General features: G+C 33.0%; 1 protein-coding gene across 3 annotated transcripts in view; it reads left to right on the forward strand.

Annotated features, from left to right (window-relative positions):
• The window catches only part of LOC126777380 (uncharacterized), a 143,630-nt gene that overhangs the window by 108,907 nt on the left and 17,226 nt on the right, over positions 1-17,497 (forward strand). For 2 of the 3 annotated variants that reach the window (XM_050500427.1, XM_050500435.1), the window contains one exon: positions 4,167-4,223. In XM_050500427.1, coding sequence (XP_050356384.1) covers positions 4,210-4,223 — 14 coding nt within the window. In that variant the 5' untranslated portion in view covers positions 4,167-4,209. The remainder of the gene's footprint in view (positions 1-4,166; positions 4,224-17,497) is intronic. The other variant, XM_050500440.1, reaches the window with a different exon arrangement.

Consider the following 17,497-nt stretch of genomic DNA (forward strand, 5'->3'; position numbering starts at 1 on the left):
TAGTAAGTAACAGCCTGTAAATGTCCCACTGCTGGGCTAAGGCCTCCTCTCCCTTTTTGAGGAGAAGGTTTGGAGCTTATTCCACCACGCTGCTCCAATGCGGGTTGGTGGAATACACATGTGACAGAATTTCGATGAAATTAGACACATGCAGGTTTCCTCACGATGTTTTCCGTCACCGAAAAGTACGAGATGAATTATAAACAGAAATTAAGCACATGAAAATTCAGAAGTGCTTGCCCGGGTTTGAACCGACGTTCATCGGTTAAGATTCACGCGTTCTTACCACTGGGCCATCTCGACTTTAATGAGACAAAAATGGAAAGTTAATTATTCTTAGGTACAAATATAATCAAGGGCTTACACAAGAGGTTTTTTTTTATAAATCCAGTGTTTAATAGTCAGTAAGGACAAGCGATTTTTTATGTATTGATAATTCAAAATAATATTGTCATTTTGACATAATATTATTCATAACATCTGTTTTAATATATCACGGATTTTATATGTTACATTGGCTGAATACTTTGCGCTTAAATAGCGTACACGCCAGAAAAGAGAAAAAAAAATCACCAGAGGTAGAACAGCATCGTAGTTTAAAACACGTATCATTAACAAGAGTATGCGCCGAGAAGTCTGTTACTTACTTATTCTTAAAAATATTTGTCATTTATCATAGTCGCTCCCGACATTTGAAAGGAAATTCTCACCAGAACAACAGACGAGACGTACTAAATATACAATAGACTGCTCTACGTAACACACGGGCGTCATTTTATCATCGACTTAGTTATTATTTACGAGGAGTGTAAATATTGTCATTGAAATAATTAAAAAATTAATTTTTGTGTTAAATTAACTGAATTATAAGTTTTACTCCCTAGTTGGACTGTAGCTCATATGGCAGCAGTTCCGAAATTTCAAATGTGTTCGAGCCAAAAATAAGTTAATAGTGCCCCGGACATCATGTAAAGGCCTATACTTTGGGGTTATAAAATAAACTGCAGATCAATGTGCTGCTGAACGACTGATTACATTTTTAAGTTTATTAAAACATATTGATATACTCATATGTATCCAAATATGGATGGGTATAAATTACATAAAGGAATGTGAACACGGCACAGTATACCGCCCTTTAAAAAGAAATAATTTAATTAATTAAATTATCCCTCACAAAAAAAGTCTGGACTAACAATAGAGAAAAATACTATATACTTCATCCGGTCATGTCGGATAGTTTTTTTTTGCAGCACCTAAGTCTATAAGCGATGGTGACCATTTACCACCAGGTGATCATTTTGCAGCTCCTTCTTCGTATTATATATTAAAAAAAATTCAAGTAAAATATTTTTTGGCAAATTGTATTTATATCAAATATAAAATCAAAGCCTTACTTTTTTCAAGTAGGCTCTTATGTAAGTTTAATGTAAGCTGCCTCCGTTACGGAGTGTATATTCTACCGAGACGAATCAACAAGAAAGCAATAACTTTTTTTTTTTTTTTATAGAATAGGAAGGTGGACGAGCATATGGGCCACCTGATGGTAAGTGGTCACCAAACGCCCTTAGACATTGGCATTGTAAGAAATGTCAACCATCGCTTATAGCCAATGCGCCACCAACCTTGGGAACTAAGATTTTATGTCCCTTGTGCCTGTAATTACACTGGCTCACTCACCCTTCAAACCGGAACACAACAATATCAAGTATTGCTGTTTTGCGGTAGAATATCTGATGAGTGGGTGGTACCTACCCAGACGAGCTTGCACAAAGCCCTACCACCAGTGAAACCTACTCTTTTTCTAGAATGAAATTACATAATGAACTATAACATACTTATATTTTATATCCTACTATTTTTTCTTCTTGTTTTAAGTTCGTGGTTTTAGGTGTAAAAAGTAACCTTTGTCCTTGGGTTTCTAACTTTGCTTCATACAAAATTTCATCAAATTCGGTTCAGTTGTTTAGCCATAAAAGCGTAACAGACAGACAGAGTTACTTTCGCATTTATAATATTAGTATAGATATGGCGTTCAAATAAATCTTTATATTATTTATTACTGATATAGTCTTGTATTGATGATATTTAATATATTAAAGTTTTATTTAAATTTATTATGAACCAAAAACCTAAAAAATATATTTTGTCCTCTACTCTACTACTCAATTCGTTTTAACATATGAAGAAATAAAAATTCCAGAATGTTCTACAAGTTTCGATTAGTTGGAATGGTTTAAGTTTATATCTATTATTCCATCTCGTTCTATTCAGCGCTGTGATCGTGTGTTTTCTTTCTTAAGATAAAAGCTTTAGCGTTTAACATTTTCTTTTGAAACGCAGTTTACACTACGGAATTTATTTTTAAAAGAAATTCGCTATCAAGTCTCAAAAACACCATTATGTTGCTACAATTAATTTTATACACGAAAGTTAGTCAGCGTTTTTGAATGTTATTATTAATGTTTAATGTTTAATGTTTTTATTAAAGCTTGCAAAGCTTTGCAACCTTTGCAAGCTTTGCAAGCTTCTTGCGTATTAGTAAGTGTATATATTTGTAAATTTATGTAATACACGTTATCTAAGTCGCTCAGGCTGACGTTCTCTGAGGCTCTGTGAAACGTTCGCACGTTCGTAAACATTTACTCAGCTCTATCTGCTACTACACCGGCAACACTTCTTAAACAAAAAATCCTTCAAACTTTCTATGCAACCGGCGAGTGTATGTCTGTGACAGATCCATTTAGTTCGTATTATAACATGGCTCGACCAGTCTTATCTTTCGCGTTTTAACTTAGCATATAAACTAGAACTACAGTGTTCACTTAAAATAAATTTACGGATTTTTTATAATAAAGAACCCGCATACTTACACTTGCACCATGAACCCTTAGAGACAATTATCAAAAAGCATATAATGTTGATAAATATTGGCTCTAAAGCTTAAAAAATATAAGTGTGAAATATATTTGTATCATTGACATTATGAATTGAACCGCTATTATTAATTGTACACGATGCTTAACAGAAGAATAAGGTTTCACCCGCGGCTTCACCCTCATGTTCGTTAAGGGGGAGATGTTATTGTTGGGGAGAGAGGTTCTTATGAAAAGTAGCTTATGTTCTTCTTGATGCTTAATACCAAATTTCATCAAAATCGGTTCAGTGGTAGACATGAAAGCGTAAAAGACAAACAGAATTACTTTCGCATTTATAATAAAAGTAAAGATATAGAAAATAATAATAAAAATTAAACTGCATATATCATGGATATGGATAACAATAAAGTATTATTATTATTTTGTCATTCTTAACAGCTCAGCTTAGAGCCAGGATTTACGTCGTACTCACGGGCCGAAGCCCGTGTGAAGTGAGCAGATACTTATTAAAACTATTATTATTATTATCAAAAGGTAACTTAATAGTTAGGTCAATTCGCATTCTGCCTTTTGTCTTTAAAATGAAAATCTTCAAATACATAGAAAAACGAAACGCTCACAGCAGTTACTTGGATCCTAGTGTGAGTGTGAGATAAGATCGTTTCTCACACAGAAACGAGCCATTCTAGCTGACTGGTGGCAGTTTAAAAAATCGCAACTCTTTGTCTTGAAAATTCCTGGTTTTTAAATCAAATTGCAACACTGTGTATTCTGTTAGATTTTAATTTCTGTGTAGTGGTGCTTAATTCTGTAATATTCAATTTACAAAACGTATGTTTTTGTTTTATTTATTTTCTCGAGTAGCGATGGTACAGTGGTTAAAATGTGTAAATCTTAACCGACTATTGCAGGTTCGAAACCATGCAATCAGCAGTGAATTTTCATATGCTTAATTTGCGCTTATAATTCACCTTGTGCTCGGCGGTGAAGGAATACATCGTTAGAAAACCTACTTGTGTCTAATTTCACGGAAATGTTGCCATAAATCGCATTGGAGCAGGTTGGTGGATTAAGCTCCAATCCGAGCAGGATCAAAGGGTGAGAAGCTTTAGCCCAGCATTGGGACATCAAGTCTTTTACTTATATTGATTTTCTATCAAAAAAGTTGTAATTATCTAATAAATACAGATTTTTATTAAATAATGTGACTGAAATTTACGTATTAATCAACTAAGTACCTAATGAGGAAAAAACACCATTGTTAATACATAAAATTTTCTTTTGCAGAAGACCAGAACACTTGTAAAGCTGGATTTTCTTTAAACCCACCATGGATTCCGAGAGGTAAGATTTTTTTACTATAAACCAGTTTTTGGTAAAGTCGCTTAATAGCCACTTTAACGTACACCAGATTATATATCCTATATCATCAATATTTATCAGGTTACCTGTTTTTGCGTGCTGTAATAGTTTCTAATTGAAAACTACAACCTTTGATAACATCAACCCTTAATGCATTACATAACTACGTGGCACTGATATATCACAAGGATAAGCAAGATGAGATGAGATGAGATGGCTAACTTGCATATTTACCAAATGTAGTTAGCGGCTTCGAACTGCAAGTAGATATTTATTAATATATTCTAGAACTAAAACTAAAATAAAAACAAACTATACATTACAAATAAAAAAAAACAAACACGCCGTCTAAAACATTGTCCTGTGGCATTGTACATAAGACGCTAGCACTATTGCTTCTCCTAGACCCAGCCTTTGGGCACTGTAAGAAAGGTCAACCATTCCTTACACTGCAAATGTGGCTTCTTCTAGCTCACCTTCAAACCAGGAAGAGGACAACATAATTATCATCGATTTTAATTTCATATATTACGTAGTCTATTATAACCCTTGAACTATGCCTGTAAAAGCAATGTAGTTTTCAATACTGAACTGTTTCTTTAGCCGGGAGATGCTACCTCATAGGCAGGTAAGGGTTAATATTACGCGGTAGAATAAACGATGAAGGGGTACTACCTACACACACCTGTTTGCATTATACCACTAATACATCACACTCTGAAATATGTGTGAAATATATTTACAAGTATATATATATATGTGTGTCTGTTTGTTACTAATCATTAAATTATAAAATCCTATTTATATAAAAATCTAAAATGACTTGTTACAAGCTTTTGTCTCTTTTTCTTTTACTTATGTATATACTTAAGTGTTTGTGTATTCGCCTTGCATAATTTGTTAAACCATTCATTCGACTGTGATGAATCTTTGGTGAGCGACCTGCATGAAGGTTCTTTGCCCAAAAAAAAAAAAATTGTATGTTGTAATGTGTACAATATTTGTCCAATTATATAAACGACCTATTTTATGATATAGGTAGGTTAATGAGCTACCGCCAAAAGACCGACATGGCGCTGTAAAAAATATTAATCATTCCTTACATTGCCATTGGACCACCAACCTTGGGAACCAAGATGCCCCTTGTGCCTGTAGTTACATTGGCCCACTCAGCATTTAAATCGAAACTCGACAACACTAACTATTGCTGATGGGAGGAAGAATATCTGATGAGTGAGTGTTACCTACCCAGACGGGGTTGCACAAAGCCCTTCCACAAGGAAATCGTACCTATATATCCCTATTCCAATCGGAGTAGAAGTAAAGGTAAACAAATCGTAGATTTACATATTGCATGCGATTTTCTAATTGTTATGCTGTATTACACATTATAAACAGTTCTTGATTAATTAACCTTTATTCATAATAAAATTACTATTCCACTAACTAGTTATGACCACTGTAATTAAACATTCGAAGTTCAGATTACAACTTCAAGAACATTGAAAACGCAATTTTTCGCCTATCCATAGTGCATATCATATATATTCAAGATCTTTACCAATGATGTCGCGTCAATTGATATCGGTGACCAATGATAACGGTGTCAAAGTTGTTTATTTGGGTTTACTCCACTTGTGATTGGAACAGGCTATAAGTAGATTCTTTTTCCACCCGTGCGAAGCCGGGACGCGTAATTAGTCGATTTAATCTTGTACCGCGTAGTATGCCTTCTTGCATACCTTACTGGTGGTAGGGCTTTGTAGATATTCTACCGCAAAGGAGCAGTACTTGGTATTGTTGTGTTCCGGTTTGAAGGGTGAGTGAGCCAGTGTAATTGCAGGCACAAGGGACATAACATCTTAGTTCCCAAGGTTGGTGCACATTGACGATGTGAGCGATGGTCAACATTTCTTACAATGCCAATGTCAATGCCAAATGCCAATGCCAATGTTTCTTACAATGCGTTGGTAACCACTTACCATCAGGTGGCCCATATGCTCGTCCGCCTACCTATATTTGAAAAAAAAAACATCTCAAAGCAAAGCAACGTGACGCATCTAATATCATATAAAATTAAAATCGCGATTCATTCAACATTAATTTTCGTCATATTTATTCAACATGAGCTTCAAATGTTTTCATTTGTTGTAAATGTTGAAAATTTATCTTATTGGATCGTTTTGCTGACAGACTTCTATTTCCTTTTACATCTCGTAAACGTGTATTAGCTAAATATGTATGTAGGTGTAAACCATGTAAAACGTGATTTCAAATTTAGAACAGAAAACCAGAAAAAGTCTAAACCTCGGATGCTAAATTAAAAATGTAAAGGAACGTTTGTGTACAGAAGATTTTAATGCGTAAGTTCATTGCACGCCTTGGGACTGAAACGATCGACTCTTGAATTTTTTTTTTCTTACTAATGACAGAAAGAACGAAATCAGTATTTCAAATAAATAAATAAATTTAAGTAAACATCTGCTAATCAACGTTTATAAATAAGGTTGAATGTATTTTGAATAGTTGAAAACTATGATACATGTCCTAAAGTTTAATTACAAAATTCGAAATTGGAATTTCTCTTGAGATTCAGAATAACGCAGCTGTAACATGAATAAATTAATCGAGTTTCTGAATTTAAACCGATATTTGTTAGATACAAATTAAACGCAGTTTGTAACCTGTATTACAGATAATACTTAATATAGTAGACAAATTTACTTTTCGTATAATACTGGCCAGAAATAAATTAATTTAAAAAAGAACTCAATATGATTAAAATACTTTAATTGATAAAAAATACGATTATGTGCGAGAGTTCATCGTATTGCGTTGAAATTTTTAAAGCGAATTTTTTTTAAATATTAGTAGAAATAGATTTAATTACATCAACGTCTGAATAGCGATATCAAAAAATACTTTTTTATTGTTTAATTAAAGTATGAAGGCAGTCAGGCAAATGTGCGAACTGATTGTAACACCAGCGCCCAAGCACTTTGAAGCTGTTAGAAATATAACACAGCAATAGGAAGAATTAGGAAGATGCTTATTTTTTATGATCCCAAAAAATATTAGTGAACAGGCGTTGCTAGGAATGTTAATATTTCTTACTTTGGCAACGTCTATGGGCGGTAGTGACCACTTAACATCAGGTGGCCCATGTCCGACATATAACATTAAAAAAAGTCGGAAATAATTAGTCAGAAATTCATAAAAGCATGATTTTTCCAGTTTAATAGAAAAAAACGTTTTTATCCCCGTAAAACTCGTAACGCAGTTATATTTTCCGATCACTAGCAGAGCTTTGCGGTCGATAAAGCTCGCGTGTATAGGACACGCGAGCATATCTAAGCTATGTAAATATACACGAGTATATTTACATAGCTTTGGGACATACACGTATATTTACTTAAATGAGTAATTGGTAAACATCATATTTACATACTGTTAATGACACTACTGTAAGGTGCCCCCCATAAATAAGAGTTGAAACCAGGATAATAATGAAGACAAAACATTTTTTTTTATAAATAAAAGATAATATGGCTTTTAAAATTTGCGCAAATATATAGAAAAAATATTTCGTATAATTTAATGTCCTGGAAAAAAGGGACGGTTGATATTACATAAGTATGATAATAAAGACCTGTTCACAATAACTAATAGCCGAACGTTTTAAATGAATGGTTGATATTTTGGTCTCAAGGAATTGCTATTTTAAGTTACGAGTCCGCCTTGAACTTTATATGCAGACCTAAGATTGCATCTAAAATTAAGGTCATATAGCGTTGTCTCTTTCTTACAATTGATGTAAGCTTTCATACAAAGTATTTCATAATAATAATTATGAACAATTTATAATGATCTTCTGGCCGATTTCGGCCGCGATGGCCATTCACAAGAGCGACTAGCTAACTACGCAGGATTTATAATGGTGCATAAATGTGCGCTCAAGTACTATCTGAATAATACCTATACATGACGTACCGGAGATTTAGATGCAGAGCGCCACCAACCACCACCACAAACGGCTTTACGTTAAAATGTCATAAACAATTATCCAATAGAGGCCAATCAAGAAGCAAATCAGTGACTTTTGACCTTATGAATGTTGCTGAACGACGGTTTAGTTGATTTCACTTTTTCTGTCATTATTGATTTGAAATTCGAAAGAAAAAGACAAAACATAGTTTAACATATAAGTAAGACCATTATATTCTATATAAATAATTCTTATAACAGTTACTATTGTAATGAAGAGATACTCACAGTTTTAACTAACTAATGCCATTTAAGAGCTTTCGGCGCATGCGCTGTTCATGTGGATACTAAAAGTAGGTTTAAATAGTTCCGTACAAACAGCGTTATGTTTTTTTTTCTTTGAAAAGTCCTCAAGTTACTCTATATGTATAAGAGTGACTAGACTCTTAAGAACTCAACTAAAAACTACTGATGTAGTCAAAATATGGATGATGTAAATAACCAAAATTCGATATCGTATACCACATGAAGTCTCATAACTTTTTTGGTATATGGCTTCATACCATATTGATTTCACTTTCCAAAATCAAATGTAAAATTTCGTCAGATACAACAGTTATATTTTTTTCATTTGTGGTGAAAATTCATTCTTATATTTAAACCGTTTATAGTTAAGTGAAGCATTTGTGAATGTTTTCTGGTTTATACGTTTATCGACATTGTTCCATAAAACGTAGGGTATACAACGGTATAGCTGATTCCAATTATAAATCGTGGGTGTCCATGTCATGTGATATCTATAACTGACAACAGACATTTTTAGACAGGCAACGATGTTACTTTAAAACATTAACCTGTTCTAAATTTTTTTATGCCGTAGATACCTTCAGAAAGGTACTCGACACTTCGTGGGGGGAAGCCGGTGGAATTCATACCCACTAAAACTACTACGATTGTCATTTTCTCGCTAGTGAATACGACAAAGTGAGGGTATCCCAGCTTCCCCCTGTCTGTCCTCATAATCCTGTTCTTTCTTTATCTACTCGAATATCATATTAACGCAAGCATTGCAACAACATCGGAATATGACATTACATGAGACAGTTTGGGACGAACTTAAACTAAGATATATCTTATTTTTTTATGAAGCAGGTGAAATGGAATAAGCTTCAAACCTTTTCAAGTACAGATTGTTACTTTATTTACATCGAGGATTTAACTGAATACAAATTAAAATTTAATATAGTATAATATATTATATTTTATATATAATTCCGATTCACCAATGGGGGCAATAAGTTTTATATATTTTAATTCGGGTTTAACTGTAAACGACACGAAGATTTAATTTAGAGTTGGAAATGTTTGGGCCGCTTGTTCGTTTGAGTATTTTCCGCCGCATCATACGCCTCTTAACATTGTGTCTATGACGTGAGATTTACAAATATAGCGTGCTTTCCCCATTGTCTAGGGAACCATTATCAGTCAAGACTGTTCAAAAGGTTATAAGAGTAGGAATCATAAATGGTAATATGCTATTGGTGGAACCGGTAGCGTAAGAACCTATGCGATAAAGCGTATTTTAATTTTAATAACATGTATGTAGTATCTTTTGTCTCATAAACAGCGGGCGCAATTTCGATTATTGTAGTCCACTAACGTAATGGTCTCTATGATTGGTCATTTAACACCTACAAATGATTTGAACTTGCAAAATGACCCGTTACTTGCATAAGATCTGCCTACGCGTGCCCTCAACACACAACTATGAAATAGACACCGCTGGAAGATCCTAATCGCAGCATCAAGACGTGCATAGATCATTATTATCTAATGATAGCGTGTTTAGAGCCGCAGTTATCAATAGGGCTGGTACTTTTTAAGCAAATGTTCCTTTCAATTTAATTGAATCTTATGTTTAAATAATGGTCGCCCAGGAAGATGTAAAACATTAAAAAGTTTTGTGGTTATGGAATAAATATATAGAAAGTAAAACTAATAAAAATTGGAATAAAATAAGTAATAGTTAAACTACCAGCAGATTCATATACTTAACACAATTAATTATGTATTTATAATATGTGCCACCAATGAAACAGATACAAAGAAAAACCAAAGATAACTAATTATATTTATAATTTTAATATAAAAGGGTTATCCCTTAAAGAAGGAATTCACAAGTATATCAGCAAATCCAAGTACGACAATATTACAATAAAGCATTATTGCGCTCGTTGCAAACACATTCGAAAATAGACTTATGGTCGAAACTCATAATCTTAAAGTTTTATTACTATTTTTTTTTTATAAAACTTCACACACTATGTGGCTTAAGCTATTTATTTTAATTTTTTATAACTTTTTTCAAAATATAAGTTAAAATCATTTAGATTGCAATCATTAAATATACTCGTAAGTGTAAACAGTCTTTTATTTAAAGAATGCTTAGGTTGATGCGGCGCCGTTTTTCTAGGAACCATAACTGTTTAAATTTGTTCCTCCCTGCTCCAGGAAGCGCTTCACGGTCCAGTCTCTATCACATATTGCCATTTCGATGGTGTTACAAAGCCCTGGCCGTCGCTTGCACCCCTGGGTATCGCTAAGGTGATAAATCATAGATACTATCTCGTTTAGAATCGGATTGCGTGTGGGTGCATTATTATATTGAATACCGGAGTTAATCTTACAATAGCGTGAGATTAAACATTATAATTTGGAATTGAAAATGTGCGAAAATTATTTTATTTTCATTTTGATTATGGTGTTTAAGTGTTAATTTAAGTTGAGTAAAGAAAATTGGTAGTGGTAGTGATAGGTCGTTTTGTCCATAGACAGCTTTATGACAATTGGAGGACCGTAACAATTCGAATGAAAATAAGAATGAAAATAAATTGGGTGTTGCTTTTAAAGTTCCGTAAGCAATTCGGAAGTTTTAATTTATTCCTTAAGTGAGTTTGTATATATACCTATGTATATTCTCTTCGAGCCGTTTTAATATATTTGAAAATATACAATTTTGTTTTGATTCAGCATTCAACACATCCAGATTTATATATAAGATTAAAATTATCTCTTTGAGTGATAAACGTACTCCCATACACATTAAACATTATCTATACGTAATAAAAATAAAATATATTGTTTAAATAGTTCAAAAAACTATTCCATTACAGTTATATACAGAGATATATAATAAAGATGATAATAAACGAGTTATGTAACCTTTATATACTTTCACGTATCGACATGCGCGCTACTGGCTTACGCCCGGGTGACCATCGATTTGTAAAATCAAGGATATTTCAACCTTAGTACCGCCTTAAAATAGACTGAAAAGTTTAACTTGATTATATTCTTATTAACCTATAAAATATACTAATAATATGATAAAGTATGTATACATCTGTTGCAGTCAAAACCATTTTCCCCCTTTTTTTATTTGGATGTCAAATCTACTTCAACGTCACGAAAAAAGCAGATAGATCAGTAAATTTTTAGGTGTAAGCACTAGCATCCACTGATGCGGTATTACAATGAGATTCTAATTTTTGAGAAAATGACAAAACTAACGCTCATAAGCCATTTTTTACCGCTGGATAAACGCAATACGCGTTTCCCCCATGGGAACAGTGGGGGGTGTATGTAGGGCTCGCCGGTGTCCAAGGCGCCGAGTGTACCCCGAACATCGGATTTTTTTTATAGAATAGGAAGGCGGACGAGAATATGGGCCACATAATGGTAAGTGTTTACCAACGCCCATAGTCATTGGCATTGAATACCCACTAAAAAACCAACGGTACTCTTTACGTCATAAGGAGGAGGAGGAGAACCACGGTATCGTTTGCGCATGCTACCGTGAACACATAGCCTTAACCGCGGTTAAGCCTCACTTAACCGTAAAATAAGTTTAAATAATTTGTTAAAAAAGTTAATAATACAGACATATTACTCAAGATTATATGGATGATGAAAAAGCGTGGAGTTAGTACTTGTTGACATTCAAGCGGGATATACATATGTAAATTGAATTCTAACTGACATAATTTTGTGTTCGAAAAGAGTACTTAACTACTGAGTTTCTTGCCAGTTCTTCTCGGTTGTAAAAGCCTACTCGAATAAAGCATATTTTCATTTGATTTCATAACCTATATGTTGATTTTTTGAATCGCAACTGTCTGTCTGTCTGGTGTTGCTGGGAGTACAATTTTGAGTTATACATGAATAATATTTAAATAAATTTTTTTTAACCGACGTAAACAAAAATGTCATTTTTATTTCTTTTTTCCTGGAAGAAATATCTTAATGAGATGGCAAACTTAGTATCCTTATATTTTATTATAATATTAATTTATATAAATATAATTATTATTATAATAATGTCATGTATATTATTTATTAATTAACAAAGGTAAATGTTATTAAAAAATTTAGATTGCCGGGAATGATAGATCGCAGAGTTGTATACGTGTATCTATCTTTCATTGTTAAATATTTATATCTTTAACTACTAGTATATTTGTCTTTGTTATTTAGCTGTCGATTCAGATAGCGATGAATAAGTTAGATAAGATCAATTTAAATAAAGCCAAGATGGCCCAGTGGTAAAAGCGCGTGAATCTTAACCGTTGATCGTGGCTTAATTTGTGATTATAATTCATCTCGTGCTTGACGGCGAAGGAAAACATCGTGAGGAAACCTGCATGTGTCTAATTTCGGTGAAATTCTGCCACATGTGTATTCCACCAATCCGCATTGGAGCAGCATGGTGGAATAAGCTCCAAAACCTTCTCCTCAAAAAGGGAGAGGAGGCTATAGCCCAACAGTGGGACATTCACAGGCTGTCACTAAAAATTCAGCGCTCCGTTTTCGTATATTATAAAGGATTAAAAACCAAAAGGATGAATGAAACGTTAAAATAAGTTTTGCACATTAACAATTTATTATAAATTCCATAATTAAGCTTTCAAATTAATGGATTGCCACGGATTAACTTATATAACATTAAACACATCCCATTAGCTGTAAGCCATGATTTTAATCACGTGGAATTACGTTACTTATTTAAGAGTACATAAGCGATTGACATACAAATTACTATGTCTTACTATACATAAGGAAACTCCAATATCAACATTAAATTTTATCGAAATCGAGCGGGTAAGAACACCATTTAGGTATTGACGCGTCGAATAATATACAATTATTGTTGTATAAATATACATAATACAATAATAATAAATAATATCTATAATAATTTTATTTTAATATAACGAAAATAAAAACGATGCCGTAGAGAATACCCTTGTCACAGGACACTAGACACAGGTTCACTATGTACCTAGTTCAGCGCTGATTACTGTGGTATAAGAAACCTTTTGTGGCGAAAATACGAAATGGTTAGAAGCATTATTATTGTAGGTGTATTCCATATTACCCGGTATAGTTTGTAATACTTTTTTTATTTATTTTTGGAAACTTTTATTTGATTCAAATTTGAAAGTCACCTTTGTTTTGGCGGTTTACATATTTGAAGGCTTACTTTAAATAAGTGGCAACGACAACTAGAATAAAGTTTAACTATATTAGACGAATATTTGCGAATGCAATCTCGGAGACTAGACATATTCGGAGATAATATTAATGTCCGCAAGTGTGACACGCGCATGCACTCTATTTTCTCATACTCATATCCCGATGGGACGATAATCAGACGCGGCCGGAGAGAGATCAGGCGCAGGACTAATATAACATATACAAAATCACCGACTGCGGACTTTATCTCAGCTTAAGTTTATATAGTATACATAAAAACACACAGGGCCACACATACTGTGTTCTCTGTTTTTTTATATATGTATGTATGTATTGCTACCAAACCTTTGAGCGGCCATTTTCGAATCCATGATTTATAAAAACACCTTTTACTTACTTTATCATGTTCTTTATAAATACGGTGTTTAAACCCCGAGCTGATATAGACAGCTCAGTGATAGCAGGGAAAGTGTCTTCGGGCCCTGTCCTGTGCATAGATAAGCTATAATTACAGTGATGCAATGCAGCGCATAATTTAAATAGAGAATAAGTGAAACTGTGAAAAGTGTGTGTCGATGACAGTATATTGAAATGTATTTATATTAAGTTGTAATGTTTTTGCATACTAGCTGTTAATCGTCGTTTCGCTAAGAGCAAATTGTTTTTTGGTATTCAAGTTCATACGATTCGAATTTAGTTGACCCACATTTGTTATTGAACAAACAATTGAAACATATGTAAATTGAAATTTGAAATTTAATAAATTTAATAATAAAAATTACCAACTTTTAATTAATCTGTTTCTTTTCTTTCGATTAGGTTTAAATATTTTAATTTGAGATTCTGTCTTGATTTTCGTTGGATGTAAAATGCAATTCTTATATTATTTCTCATTTTATAATCTCAGCTAAGCCTCCTTAAGAGAGTTAGGGACCAGATCTCTTATCTGAAAGTAAGCTTCAGCTGCACATTTAGTTCTGTACGACTGCCGACAGTCTTACAGCCATCGCAGTGCTCCGCGCTGTATATTGCAGATTATCCATATCAGTAAGTCAAGTAACCGACTGAAGGAACAATCGCAGGCTCCAAGTCTAAATAACTCCTAAAATATCACGAGCCCGAAGGCAACGGAAAATCACTGATTCTTTTGTTCTAGAGGATCAGCTTGTAATTTGAACTTCTTAATTATAATTTATTGAAAATCAGTAAGTTCTATGAGGTAAAATATATCATCTATATTTGTAATTGTATTTATAATCAATTTAACGAGTTATGTAATTGTATTAACATATAAACAAAGTTAATATTACTATTTTATAATGTTTATAACTCGACTTTAATATGATATGTCTTAATATATTAAAGTATATCAATTGTATAATTAAAAATGTATTTGTTTCGTTCGCCTCAGTAATTAAAAAAATATGAAGATAAAATATCGTTTTCAAGTAATGTATTTTAGTAATTTTTTTTAAAGAATATCATTTTGTAAAATGGTATGTTTACATTTTTTTACACAAATGAATTATTTGTTTCATACTTTATTATTGACTTTTTCTAGGTTAAGGTATAGTGATTTCATTTTATTTAATTGCGCCTTTCATCTCGACGAGACTGTTCTTTTCTTGTCAGCATTCAATAAAAGCATTGAGCATTAATCTTAAATAAATATTATGATTACTGTTGCTTACATTGGCTCACTTACATTTCAAACAGTAAAATAGCAATACAAATTATTGCTGTCTGACAGTAGAGTGACTGTCGACTTGGTTGCACTTAAAGTCCATTTCAATAAAGGAGGCAGGAGAAATATGGAGAAAGAAACTTTTAATATACATATTCTTTGCAATTTGTAGATAGTGTTGCTATATTATGTACAACGAACAATACTGAATAAGAATACTGAATAAGAATAAATAAACAATATTGAAGTAATATACATTAATTTTTAATACATAATAATTGCACTTATATATGAAACCACTTAAATTTAATGTCAAAACTTTCGGTAAAAACTTCGGTGATATTTAAGACGCCATTTTCTCCCGAACCGACAATGCATACCACAAATTAATTGCGACTTGACCATGTCTCGAGGAAGAATGAAATGAATGATGAACGAATGAACTTTTAACGATTAAGAATCAATTATAAGTTGGATTTTATGTATTACCTCCTTATAGTTTTTTAACCTCCTCTGTTCGTTAACAGATGTTTTTGTTTGGTAGCTTGACGAGCGTCAGCGCTATATTTTTTGTTAGAAATGAGAATGGAAAAAAAAACTAACATTCAAAATTAATATATGTGATTGCTCAACTTTTCAATAATAATTATGATCAGATTTCAAACACAAGACGAAAACCAGTATAATATTACTATTGAGTACACATAAAAAAATAGGGCAGTAGGGCGAAGTGTATTTGTAAGTATTCGTTTATAAGTTGTACAACGAAATATATCCATAACTAGAAAAACATTTTTACGTGAAAAAATATTTATAAAACATCAATTATATTTAATTTACAAGAGATCCCTACTAGGATTATTGTTCCCTATAAATTTATCAATAAATTGTACCGATATCGTAAATTGTATCGTAGTGTGGTAACCCGAGCGTGACGTAAGAATGCGTGCGCGTGCGCAGGCGCCGCGCCGAAATGAAAGTTATCAGATAGTCGTTACACTTGTATTGGTTTTTGATGATCGTGACATAATAATGTGTATCACATTGTAATTCGTTATTTATGATGCAACGACATTGTTTCTGTGAATATTTTTTTTTTAAATATTGGCAGTTGACATAAGCGTGACATCTAGCATCTCACACTGAAACTAACTTCTGGTTTTAATTAGTAATACAACCATGGCTTTAATTGACCTTGGCTTTTAAGACTGAAATTGTATTGATATTTACACCCAAAAGAATCATATACACAATTTGTTTGCAGTATTATCTAAATCTAGGGTTTTTTCTTACATTATCAACATTGGTGGTGGACTCCAAAACTAATATAAATTGTACTATCTGTCAGCGATTCCTCGACAATTCATTGCACACTAGATTAGATTCCTAGAAACCGTAAATTTCAATTGCCGACGAGGAAAGGGTTATGGGTAAACAATCGAGGTCCGTACTCGGACTGACTATGGCCAATCAGGAAGAGCTCACACTGTTATAAACCTCAATACTCTGTCCGGGTAAAGTAAAAAGAGTTATGTATTTTTTGGTCAAGAATGTAGCTGACGCTATCAATGAGAAAGTCCCCGAGACTATTTGGATCTGGGGGATACAGGACCAGGATTAGCCACGTACTAATAAAAATAAGTAATTACTATTAGACTATACAGCATTAACAACAATTGTGCAGTTGTGTTCTTATCTTAGATTTGTATCTGTAGTACTGTAAGTACAAACACATTACAGAACACGCTCGTGATTTGCCAGAAAGTGACATGTGACGTTGACTATATTAATTATAACTTTAGGATATACGCAACAAAATAGCGTACACCGTAAGGCAAGAATTGCTTTTACAGTAATTGCTCGCTGTGTGTACTTGCCTTAAAATTGTGCCAACAGAAATAATTTGGAGGGATTTGTTTACAAATTAGTTCACCGTGGGAACGAAAATATTAAAAAAATACATATAAATTAACATTGTTCGTTCTTTTAGCTAACCGTTGGGCAAACTATGTTGAACGTATTCACTTTCTGTTTGTATTTGCTTTGATTACGTTGG

The sequence above is a fragment of the Nymphalis io genome, chromosome 2 (assembly GCF_905147045.1).
Source record: "Nymphalis io chromosome 2, ilAglIoxx1.1, whole genome shotgun sequence".
NCBI classification, from domain to species: Eukaryota; Metazoa; Arthropoda; class Insecta; order Lepidoptera; family Nymphalidae; genus Nymphalis; species Nymphalis io.